The sequence below is a fragment of the Girardinichthys multiradiatus genome, chromosome 6 (genome assembly GCF_021462225.1).
Source record: "Girardinichthys multiradiatus isolate DD_20200921_A chromosome 6, DD_fGirMul_XY1, whole genome shotgun sequence".
Classification (NCBI taxonomy): domain Eukaryota; kingdom Metazoa; phylum Chordata; class Actinopteri; order Cyprinodontiformes; family Goodeidae; genus Girardinichthys; species Girardinichthys multiradiatus.
Window position 1 is genome coordinate 39,754,511 of NC_061799.1, and position 12,920 is coordinate 39,767,430.

General features: G+C 38.2%; 1 protein-coding gene across 2 annotated transcripts in view; it reads right to left on the bottom strand.

The window, feature by feature from the left end:
- Positions 1 to 12,920, bottom strand: part of LOC124870020 (enhancer of polycomb homolog 1-like) — a 37,352-nt gene that overhangs the window by 20,069 nt on the left and 4,363 nt on the right. Inside the window, exon 2 of one of the 2 annotated variants that reach the window (XM_047368385.1) lies at positions 10,657 to 10,749. Coding sequence is in view for 1 of the 2 variants with exons in the window: in XM_047368384.1 (XP_047224340.1) it covers positions 9,107 to 9,259 (153 nt within the window). In the remaining variant the exon portion in view is untranslated. Of the gene's footprint in view, positions 1 to 9,106; positions 9,574 to 10,656; positions 10,750 to 12,920 lie in introns of those variants that run through there. The other variant, XM_047368384.1, reaches the window with a different exon arrangement.

Consider the following 12,920-nt stretch of genomic DNA (forward strand, 5'->3'; position numbering starts at 1 on the left):
GTTGACGTTTGTAGTTTTAATGTTTGTTTTACTCTTTTTTTTATTTCTTGTCATGTTATTAACTCTTTAGGCTGTGCAAAGCACTTTGCCCAACTGATCTGTGCAACAGAAATAAAAGTTTGCACTCTTACATTTGTTATTTTTATTAAAAGAGGCAATTTCTTCACACGTAAAACTCATACACCATGATTTATTGCAGAAGTGCCCGAAGATGAAAAATCAATCCAATTAATTTATCCTATTAATCAGTTTTTTCCCCATCGAACTGCTGAAATGTATATATGAATACATGTTTGTGTTTTTAGTTGACTAAATTTGTTCTGTTTATAAAACCCAAAATCAGAATCAAGGGGAGAGAATCTAATGCATTTCATTGGGCCCGACTAAATGCTCTGATAAATCTAAACAGCAAAACAAGTTTATCCAATAATGTCACAAGCTTTCTGAAGTTAATGGCTTTAGACGTGTCCTATCCCATGAAGGCCCTGCAGTGCTGTTGTAGTGAAATCAGAGCAGACTGAAGCTTTACTGACGGATCTTTCTTCAATAAAACCCAGAATTATTCCATCTCTGATCAGAGCAGATAAATGTCAACAAAACAACTGAATTTAAGTCATTTTGTCCTGTTAATCCTGAAGGTTCAGAATGGCCAGTCATCAGCGTCAGAGTAACAGAGGTGCCTCTACCCCACCCGGTCCTGCACACTGCCAGTCAACTGGCTGAAAGAAAGTTAGTACACCTTTCCCCTTGGTTGCAAGAAAGAAAAATGTGGCTGCTTGGAAATGTAATGAAAAACAAACAGTCATGATGCAGAAACTAAATTAAAAGCAACCATTAGTCTGCTTTAAAACTGCAGTTAACAAGTCCAAAGCATACTTCCTGCCTGCAGGGTGGTCACAGCAGCAGATAGCCCTACTATTTCACCAGCTGACATCAGGTTATTGTTTGAGTTAATCTAAAGCAGATTTAATATCGTTTTCATTACGCAAACCAATTAAATTCTATTGAGCATTGATTCCATTTGTTTAAGTTTGTCTGACAATCAGATAAATGTAGTAGATAACCCAACATAATTTTAATTTATTTTTTATTTTTTCCCTTTTACTTATATCATACTAGTACAAGTCTCAGGTTTATGGAAGTGTTTTCCCAACTAAAAATTTGAATTGAAACATGTTGAATGCAACAGTTGCTTGTTTTTACAAAGCTAAGCAGCAATTTTCTGCTGTGGTTATCTCAGAGGTCTGAACAGGCTAACCCTTTCTTTTGACACAGGAAGGTTAAAAAGAAGTCGACTGAAATGCTTCAAATTAGCCTAACATGGCACTTAGTAAACTGGTTCTTCCAAGTAAAAATGCTATTCAAAGATTAAAAAAAAAGCAGTTAGCTAACAACTTCAGACCCCTGCCTACACAGAAGAATAAAGCAGAATATTTGTTTAGACTGAAGCTTTAATACAGCAGAGAGGATCAAACTTCATTTATAGAGCACTTTCTATACAGCCAAAAAGTTCTTTGCCGAGTCTACAAACAGACGGGCAGACATAAAAACACACGGGAAATGATCAAACCAAGAAAACAAGGAACAAAAATGGATATAAAATACATCAAACGACAAGGAAATGGGGAAAACCCATTAAGGTACTACAGTAAGGAAACCAACAATACATGTAAAACTTATTAAAACACATCAAAATATTTGAGACAAAATTAAAATGACCGAAAACTTAAAAAGCCAGCAGACAATGTAAGACTTGGTATTACTGCAAGTAACTAAAATAGATTTTGTTTTTGGTACATCAGACTTATTCCAGGGAAATAAAACTTTAGGTTGCCATCTTGTTTGAAGAAAATCTTTTCTATAAAATCAAAATATTTTCCCAAAAAGCTGAAAAGACAGAGAAAAGCAAAGATCCTAGAGTGATCGCAGATGGAGCAATAATCAAAGATGAGTGGTAGTAACAATCAGAGGACCCACATATGAAATGTTTCACTAGAAACTGAATGGAGTAAACACCACCGAGGCAGTGCTGATACACCTGCAGCATGCAGCTGGATTGTCCCATCAAAGCTTTAGTTAAGAGAGGTAATCCCCATTAATTGAGAAATAAACCCTTTAAGGATTATTGGTTCTGATCCGAGCTCAGTTATTAAACCTGCTCAACAAGCACACAGTACATCAAATTACAGAAAACTGCTCATTTATGTATGATTCTGACATTTTTACCTTTGACATCTCCACTTGAGATGCATTTAAAATCTACACCAGAAAAAGATGGTGCTTTTAATGTCGTTTTAATACATACAGATAATTATTTTTATGCACGGTATATCGGCATTAACAGGGGTATTGGCCAATTTGAACTATTGCTCCCTTAAATAAAACTGGGCCGATATCAACAACCGATGTTTATTTCCATCTTATTGCCTTGGGGGGAGGGGGTTACACGTTATTGTGATGCACCGCAGGGACTGTTCAACAGAAGCAGAGCAGCAATGTCAGAAGTGGGGTCATTTCTTCCCACCAATGTAAGCGTAGGGAAATATTGGTTAACAGCCATAACAGAAATATTAATACGGGATATATACACATCAGACCAAATCTTCATGTCAGTGCATCCTTATCAGAAAATGTAGTCATAAAAGCTTATTTTAGAGAAACAAAATATATCAAATTATGCTTCTTCTGAAAGCCGTTGAGACAAAAAAAGGAAAATATACTGAAGGCTCTTATATACAATCTGTAGGACTGAGACCAACAGAAAACACAATAGCAAGATTATCCCCATTTATGCATGAAATACATTTTTATTGAACCCAAAAGAGTGCATAAATGTCCATGATGCTGTTGGTGCGTTTAAAAGGCCAAATATGAGGTTTTTTTTTTTCTTTTATTTGAAAGCATTTAATTAACAGGGACTAAACAAGTTTCTAGTATTTGACCTGCTGATCAAAGATCAGAGTTAATCAGGAGAACATTGGCAGATTCTGATCTCTGGGCAACAGATTGGCCAGTAAAGCGTTTGGCTAGCTGTGTGGACTTTAACTGCCCTTTATGTCCTGATGGTATAGATCTCACTGAAGAAAAGGCTAAATAAAGCTCAGCGAACAACACGGAGGACATTTCAAGTATGTCCTGATGTACTGCAGCCATATTTTCTTTATCTACGCTAACATTTATTACTGTAAGCCCTTAATAAAAATGTAAGAACATCTGTGTGTATAACTTTTATGTCCCCAACTTAATACTGCCGAGTCATTCATGCAGTCGACACTAAACCCATTAGCTTCTTCCTCTACAATGAAGGCTTAATTCAAAAAGCCAAGCCTCGGCAGGCGCCAAACATCATAAGGAAAGGAGTTTGTTTGCTTTCTGTCTGTGGCCTCAAGGGAGCAAGCTCAGACGATCTCGCTTTCTCACACACAAACACACAGTTCAAAAATAGCTTCTAAAATGAGCACCATCAATCACTTTAAAAAGTGCTGAACAAGCCAACGCTGCCCCCAAAGTCTCTTTCACAGCGACGTTCTCCAACACTAAACTGCTCCTTAACATGTTAGACAGCAGCAGGGGGTCGTCCGGTAAGGCTGCTGTGGGGGAAAGAGCTTCAGCACAGAACCTGTTTAATGGTCTGTGTAGGAAGGACAGGATTTAACTTGCTGCGAGTGATTAAATTTAGTTTTCAGTTGCAGGGCAAAAGAACCTAAAAAAAAAAAAAAAATGGCAGCATGTGGGTCAGAGAGAAGAAAGTTAAATAAGTTCAGAGGCTAATTATTGACAAAAAGGGAATAAAAATGGCTGACAGTTTGAATGAATGGGACAGCATGCAGCCAGCAGAGTCTTTGGACAGGTGACGTGCTTCACATTCCCACCCTCCAAGGTCACACAGCGAGGAGCTGGTAGTCAGCCAGGATTTATCTGTGTGCACGTCGAAGCGAGTGCCATGTTTGGCAGAGAGGCAAACACAAGAGACGCCTGTGGGTTTCCCACCAGGCCTGCAGACACTGACCTCACTTTCAACCAAACGTAAACACAAGACCAAGTGCCTGGCCCAAAACAAACCGGCCACACGTGCTGCTGGAATTCCAGCGATCCCAGCTTTGTAGCCGAGACATGCTGCAGACAAGCAGCCTGAAAGCTACAAACCCACATGGTTCCACTACAAGGCGGGCCAAGCAACACGGACTGCTAGGTCCATAATTGCTGCACACACAAGAAGGCCCATCAATAAACATCTGATAAAAGCTTTCCATTAGCTGAGCACCAGGAAGCGTGAGGATGCTACACATTCAGTCTGCGAACCACTTACCACCGAGTGGGAGGGCAGTGTGGTTGAGGTGGTGGAGAGATTAACACGCAGAGCCGCCGTCTTCTCAGAACAATTTCAGCCTGTTTCTCAGAATAAGATTAGCGTTTGGATCAATAACTAATTATTCTACACATTAACAATAAAATGCCTCAGGACAACCTAAATACAACCGCAAAATAAAAATAAATGAAATAGTTCTTAGTTCACTACTGGGTAAAGTAATCATTTAGTTTAACATCCAGGGCTAGAGTTGATTTCTAGATGAGAAAAAACATTTAGTTGAAACCAACGAAAAAAGCTTGAAAAGTAAAAAGAATACTTTCCATATTAATTAATACATATTTAACCAAAATATTACCTTGTCTTGATTAAAGAGAAAGAAAATCAAGACAGCGCTTTGAGATCAGGGTTCTATTTGCAGAATTGAACCTGCTTCCAGATTTGTCCAATTTCTGCCAAATTAGTTTCCCGTGAATTTAGATCAAAGTATCAATAAAAACTTACAGCAGATAACTGTCAAGCAATGAGGTTCTCCAAATATGCAAACGCCACGATAAAATACAGACAAATAAACAAAAGGGAAAATCCGACACTGTAACCATCAATATTTTTAATCAAGAAAAACCAGGAAATCAATTTTGGGAATAGAAATATTCATCGTTTTCCCTGTTCTTATCCAGACCTGGAAAACTAACTCGACTCCTAGATTGCAGAAACGATGGGAAACAACAAGTAACCCTTATTTCCAACTATTTTTAAAACCCAAAAAGGCCGTTAAGCTGCTTGATTGGGGCATCTGAAATTAATAAATCTATCCAATATTTAAAAATCACTATCAAGCTTTAAATCATTAAATCCAATTATTTTTCCCCACCTACAGTCAATTTAAAGCTATAAAACTACTATTTTGGAGCCACTACTAGTTTTTACTCCTGGTGTTTAAATGTATAGGATGAATTATCCAAATAAGAATGCACAAATCTCTCAGAATATAGTTGCATGTCATTTTCTTAGACTTCAATATTACACCCGTTTCACTGATTGTGGATCTAAACCTTGTTGTCTTGAAGCCAACTGATAAAACGATGAATTATTGCCCCTGATTTAACCAAAACAACTAACAGTCATCAGATGATATTTACTTCAAATCACATAATAAAAAAGTCAATATGTGAAATGACTGACACTACTTAAATCCAGCCTGGATTTTTAAAAACGTAGTTTTTAATTCTTGATGCCGGTTATCTGTTTCTGCAAATAAACACACGTAAATATGGCCGTGCTCAGTTCAAGAAACACCCCTGTTTTAAACTGGTGGAGTAGCTAGAATAAAAAAAAAAAAAAAAAAGACAAAACAAGATATGGTTTAGCAAATAGTGGATCGTTTAGTGTTACTGTGATAAAATAAAAGATTTCCTGTACAATAAAACAATTCCTTTTCAGTGATGTTAGCCTATTTTTTCACAGCTGGTTTTACGCGAGAGGATGTTTTGATCGGCTCCATCACTATTTAATATTCATCTATGAGTCTTAATAAATAATACCCATCAGCAGGGGTCAGTTGGAATGATTTGAGTTGGATCAGGGGTCATAATCTGTCATTTATTAAGACTCAACTGGTTAGAAGATAAAAAAAATTATATATATATATATAAATAAGTAACTCTTTACGATGACCTTCCCCAATAATTTTTAAAAACTGCCTACCAATGGAAATAAACGGATATGAAATGTTTCTGTGTGCAAAATGGAAGAATGAAGGGATGAGGACTTCACAATATTAGGAAAACACGTGATAATGTTGGTAAATGTTGCGATGATGAAATGGTTTGTGGTGTTAATGTTGATCTGCTTTGGGTTCATTGCAAACACACCCCTGAAAGTGAGCAACTTATCCAGCTAGTCGAAAAACAGTAATTTCTTTCTTGACAACAAGGTTTAAGGAAAAAGTTGCTGTTTGCCCAATGCAACAACATCTTAAAGCGCCCCTAAAACATTTCTGCTACATTAAACACCAAATTTATTACTGGCATAAAGAGCCTGAACAAATGCTACATATAGCCAACAGTTTGTTATATTGATGTTGCATAGAATGATATTTCGACAACAATAAGTCTACAATATTTTGCGCAGCCGTAGAACGGACGTAGTGACAACATATGGCTACGAACTGACCGTGAGTCCATGGAAGCACCTATTAATAGAACGGACGTAGTGACAACCTATGGCTACGAACTGACCGTGAGTCCATGGAAGCACCTATTAATAGAATGGACGTAGTGACAACCTATGGCTACGAACTGACCGTGAGTCCATGGAAGCACCTATTAATAGAACGGACGTAGTGACAACCTATGGCTACGAACTGACCGTGAGTCCATGGAAGCACCTATTAATAGAACGGACGTAGTGACGACCTATGGCTACGAACTGACCGTGAGTCCATGGAAGCACCTATTAATAGAATGGACGTAGTGACAACATATGGCTACGAACTGACCGTGAGTCCATGGAAGCACCTATTAATAGAACGGACGTAGTGACGACCTATGGCTACGAACTGACCGTGAGTCCATGGAAGCACCTATTAATAGAATGGACGTAGTGACAACATATGGCTACGAACTGACCGTGAGTCCATGGAAGCACCTATTAATAGAACGGACGTAGTGACAACCTATGGCTACGAACTGACCGTGAGTCCATGGAAGCACCTATTAATAGAACGGACGTAGTGACGACCTATGGCTACGAACTGACCGTGAGTCCATGGAAGCACCTATTAATAGAAGGGACGTAGTGACAACATATGGCTACGAACTGACCGTGAGTCCATGGAAGCACCTATTAATAGAACGGACGTAGTGACAACCTATGGCTACGAACTGACCGTGAGTCCATGGAAGCACCTATTAATAGAACGGACGTAGTGACGACCTATGGCTACGAACTGACCGTGAGTCCATGGAAGCACCTATTAATAGAACGGACGTAGTGACAACATATGGCTACGAACTGACTGTGAGTCCATGGAAGCCCTTATTAATGCTGTGTTTATGTTCCAAAATAAGTCTGAATGAAACCGTTTTGTTCATCAATACAGCTGGACTACTGAATGCAACGATGTTGTCAAGTTGTCTTTTTGGCCATGATAAATTTTGTGAGGCTCAAAATTTAGGCACCAATTGGTTTATTGCCAAAAGACAGATAAATCTCTCACTTATCATTTCAGTAAAATAGTGAATATTGTGACAAATCTAAAAATTCTTAACTTGAGTAATTTAAGTTTGCATGTCAGCGAGAAAATGTAGAAACCAAATAATGTAAAAACGTAGAGTCAAAAAAAAAAAAAAAAAAAAAAAAAGCTTTTTAAACATTAAACTGTTTTGTCTGTAAGAAATGGAATAAGATAAAATGATTTGAAAACTCATACAACACTCAGTATTTTCTTCCAGGCCTGGAACTTGAAATTATCATAAGAAAAGGAGCAGATTTCATAAATTTCCTGACTGGATATGAACCATTTATTCCATATGTGGATTCACAACAGAGTCATCCAGAACAAATATCCAGGTCAACCTAAAGCAGATGCAACAACTACTATTCAAAGCACATTCCAACTAGAATCTGACACAAAAACGATCAACAAGCTGCTCCCAGCATCTTATGTTAATGTGTGTGTTACATAATCAGATGCTCCTGCTGAACAGAGCACAGAAAATGTAGCAACAGCTACCCCTGACCCCCCCCCACACACACACACTTTTTCCCCTACAAAGTGTCCTGATGTCTTCCAGAGGGCCACATGCCACCAGTCTGCCAGCCTGCTGTGCAATCTGACACACTGAACCCCTGACACCAAACGCAGGCTGCAAAAAAACACAAACATGCACCAGATTATAATAAGTGCAAGATCCTGCAATGATGCTGCCCAATTTATTTAGTTTCTTTTTTTTTTTTTAAACAACGGTAATCAGTGGCACATCCGGAAAACAATAGAATAATTTTACATATAAGTATAGCCATTTTTCTCATGTACAAGCCTGAATCTAAAACAACTTCCCGACCAAATGCAAGAGCAATGGGAAAGCACAGCTTCCCAGTAAAACTAGCTTGACCTCCCAGTGACCAGCAGTGAAAACAAACTAAGGAGAAATCCCTTCTTCTGAATGACAGATACACTTATCTGGGAGTAACACATGCGTTGTGATAACTCCCAATGTATTTACGATTGCCAAAACTACACAGGAAGGAGACGGCATTAACATATGAGTTCTACCAATACGTTATTTCAGCTCAGAAATGCGAACATGCATCCTGAAACACAAGCAACAGAAATAACTGATCATTGTATTCTGATCATAACAGTTTCTTTTTGCTAATACACGGCAGCATTGTTGACATTTCTGCAAACTGATCTGAGAGCAGTAGCGCCCCCTCGCATCGGTTCTCTGCAACTACGCCAACACAAGGCCCCCCCTTCCTCACACAAGACACAAAATGTCGGCATTGCTCAAGTCACATGACCCCTTTGTACTCAGAAACCCGGCTCATGCATAAATTAACCAGCAAAACCCAGTTATTTTATCAAAGACGGACTCTTTGAGTAATAATTTTCCCAAAACATCCATCCATGTCCCACAAACAAGCCGTTTACTGCCTAAGCCGTCGTGTTTCTCCTGAGAAAATTGGCGGCCATTTTGTGAAAGCCTGCGCAGGAAAAAAGAGGGGCGCCTCTGATCTTTTAAAAATAAAACAAAGCGCATAATTTCACTTTTCAAACTGTTAAAACATTACCGATTCCTCTTCTTTCTCCATCCCCGTCGGCATCTGCGGCACAGCCCGGTTAATGGATGCATATTCGTGTAGGTCGGGTAAATCCTCACAACGGAAGACGGGTAGTGGCTTGGAAGCGTCCAGCGCCCGTGCCCGAAACGACAATTTACTCATTTTTTCACAATTCCAGAAGCAATATAAATCTATCCGATCTCCTAATATTCACAACGGCACCGAGTGGAGCTTTCATGGATGTTTCTGTGCGGTTAGTCTCTAACGTTCGGAAGGTTCTAGCTTGGATTTAGGGCGTCGCCAGCAGAGCTGGGGGAAGGCCCGGATCTCGGTCGCTCTCTCTCGGACTGTTTTTTTCCGACGCTCCGCTCCCTATCGGTGGTTCAGTGCGCCATGGACAACATGGCGGACATTTAAAAACTCTTTTGCTCTGTTTCGCTCGGAGCGGTCCAACCCCCAGTTCGTGGACCGACCATTCCCACACGGTCCCGAGCGCTTGCGCGTTGCCGGAGTTGGGGGAAGGGGGCATTTGTTTGAAACCAACTCCGCTCCACACATACACATCAATTATTGAAATAAACCTTAGACATGGCTGAATAATATGTAGTAATGAAAAAATTTAATACAATTTTATTTAATATCTAAAAATTACAAGTATAAAACAATGAAAAAAAAATCGCATTTTAAATAATATATTTGTTTTAAATATAACTTATGGATTACAAAAACTTACCAGTTAAAAATAAGTCACATATTATACGTAAAATAAAACAAAAGAAAAACAATATCTAAAACTATATAAAAAGCGTAGCCAAATGTATAGAAAAACATATTAGAAATAACGATGTAAATATAAATGAAAATAAAAGATTTAAAGAGTCATACAAAAATAAGTCATTTTATTATAAATGAATAAAATATACAAAATTGAGAATATATATTAAATTGGTAAATAAATATCTCCAGACACACACACAAAAAAAATCCTACCCCTATTAAAAGCAAACTAATTTTGTGTGCACATATATATATATATATATATATATATATATGCAGTACAGGAATTCTGAGCAATTGTACCAGGGAAATATGGCTTGTTTGTTGTTTTCTCGTTTTATTTAGTGTGAAAACTACAGCAACATGACCTGACCAATTCCCAACTCTCAAGCACTTCAACACTACAGAGGCAACCATTGCTGGAAGAACAGGAAAAACCATTCAGATCCACCGAACCTCATCAGCAATGGTGCATAAAATAAGATAGTTACTCCAGGTGAAATGAGTCACAGCATGTCCAATGCTGCCTCCATCTGGGAGTACAGGGAAATGAACTAACACACATGCACAAACACAACCCGCATTAATTTCTCTTTGCAAATGAGTGTTTGCAACAAGAAAACAGGCTCACTCCCATTATGTGTCATTTCTCATTTTCACTGAAGAGCTGCTGGGACGGTTTCCCCATTTCATCACTTGGTTACTACTCAACATGGCCAAACCTCCCAGCCTTCAACTTAACAAAATCAGGAGAATATTAAACTTCCATTAAAGCGCCTTACCTGCTGCTGATGATGCTGTGATCATCCTGGATCCAGGCAGAGTATCAGAGTTTTTCTTTTCATCCTTAAATCCATAGACTGCACAAAGATTGTCTGGGAACAAACAGAAGATTTGAAATTTAAAATCTGATGACTGTAAGCGAATAAAAATAAAAAGCAGTACCAAATTGATTTGCATGTAGAGAAAATGACATTTAGAAGATGTTTGCCCATGTAAAGCAAAGATAAGACAGATCTTCCCACCAGCTGATCGTGATTGTTAGGCTTGTGCAAGCACACCTGGTGCTGTTCAGAGGCAGAACAAAAGAAACGGCTAAACTTTTTTCAACAGCCCATGAGCCCTGACTAAAGCTACGTAGCTTGTTGCTAAGTTAATAGTAAACAAAACCTTAAGGAGCAGGATAATTATTGGAAAATGCAAGATGACCAGCAAATTTCCTTGTCTGTTACCCACTTTGATCCTGATGAAACCCTAACCTGCATTAAATTTGGTCTCAGTACTCATGTTGGATATAAGATGAACATCTTATAACAAGGAGCCCTTTCTCCTCTGCAAAGGTTTCTTAGTCAGATAATCAATCCAGCAAGTTTAATGTTTTAAAAGTCTGGCAAGGAGACAAGCTGATATTTAAAACAAAGTTTATAGAGAAAACATCAACAAAAGCGAGAAATATTTCATCTGCAGCACTGACTCCATGCGTCACACAGACCACATCTTGCAGAACAACCTTTCAATATTTTAGGAATAATCTGTAGTTTCCCTTGAAAGGAGGTTTGTGGACTTTCATCACCAGTTTCAAGCTTGCTGTGGAAAAGCACCATCAGTGCTTCCATGTGTTAATTCGCAGTTTGACAGGATGCAGATGACAGGGTTTCTGTGCATAGGGCTAAGCACTGCTGAGTCTGCCATCCTGTGTGCTTCTCCAAGTTAAAATAATTTAAACCCGGCCTAGCACAAGGTGAGGATACCTCATCTGATGCAATCAGAAGGACTCATTGGCCTGCTCACTGGTAAATAACATGCTTGTGCTTTTCTTGGACAGCCTGAAGCCTTCAAAATGCACCCTGAAGATTTTACAGCTTCCTTCAGTCTCTCAGTAGCCAGTACAGGCAATCCTGGGCGCAATTTGGAGGTGTGGGCACTTTTTTCCAGCACAGAACGGAGCCCATTGAATATTTTAATGTACAAGGGGTTTGGTTTGTGGCAGGATATTTAGAGGCAGATGGAGCTTGGATCATAGCCACCTTTGCATTTTAAAAACTGATTTTAAGATTATTTTAATGGCTTTTAAAAGTATTCATGTTATTAATTCATTCATGGTCTGTATGATCAGTGAATTTGTTTTTAATATTATTAAAAACAATATTACTATTAATACAGCCCGGATCTGCGAACTGCCTTCCAGATGACCAGAGCGTAACAGATTACTGTCGAGATGAAAAGCAAATTTAAGACTCACCTTTTCGTTCGTTTTTCTGCTAAACTTTAGTAATTAAGATTATTTATTACTTATATTAACCTCATATTAAGTATACTGTTTCTGTGGTTTTAATCCTATTTAAGTTTGACTTTTAAACAGTTTTTTTAATTTGTTGTTCTAGCATCAATTATGTTAGAATCTATGTTTGTTACAGTTATTTTTTCTCTTCATTGTTTCCTTATCATCATAATGAACACTGACGCGTTTTCTCATCGGCTCCGGCTTATATATCTGTATATGCTCGCATGTCGCCATTATATCCCAGCCTACAGTTATTTCAAACCAATACACAACCCACCCATGAATTTTGTTGCGGAGCACACTTTATTATCCACGCAATTAAGAATTCTGGTCACAAAAAGTCTTTAATCTCACATACAATTCATTTGACATGTAAAATATTTTGTTGAAGTGAGCCAAACACTACAACCACGCTGTTGCTACCAAGCTGGCTCCTTAACCAGACAGCCTAAATAATTAGGTAGCTATCATCAGCTCGTTAAGACTTCTGTCACCTTACAAAGAGCAGGTAATAATAAAGGCATCGTTTTTTCTGCACGATACCAAAACCAATACTAAATTTAGCCTGTGTTGATTATATATTTTTGATTATGCATCAAAACCAAACCAGTACTTCTCATAACAAAGATTAGAACCAACAGTCATTATGTTAAACTATTTAAGCCACAGCAGGAATAACTGTTGCTTTTCTGCCTTAAATAAAAAAAATAAGTTAAATATTTGGTTTTAAATTTGTATAAATAATGTATTTGGCACGCTGGG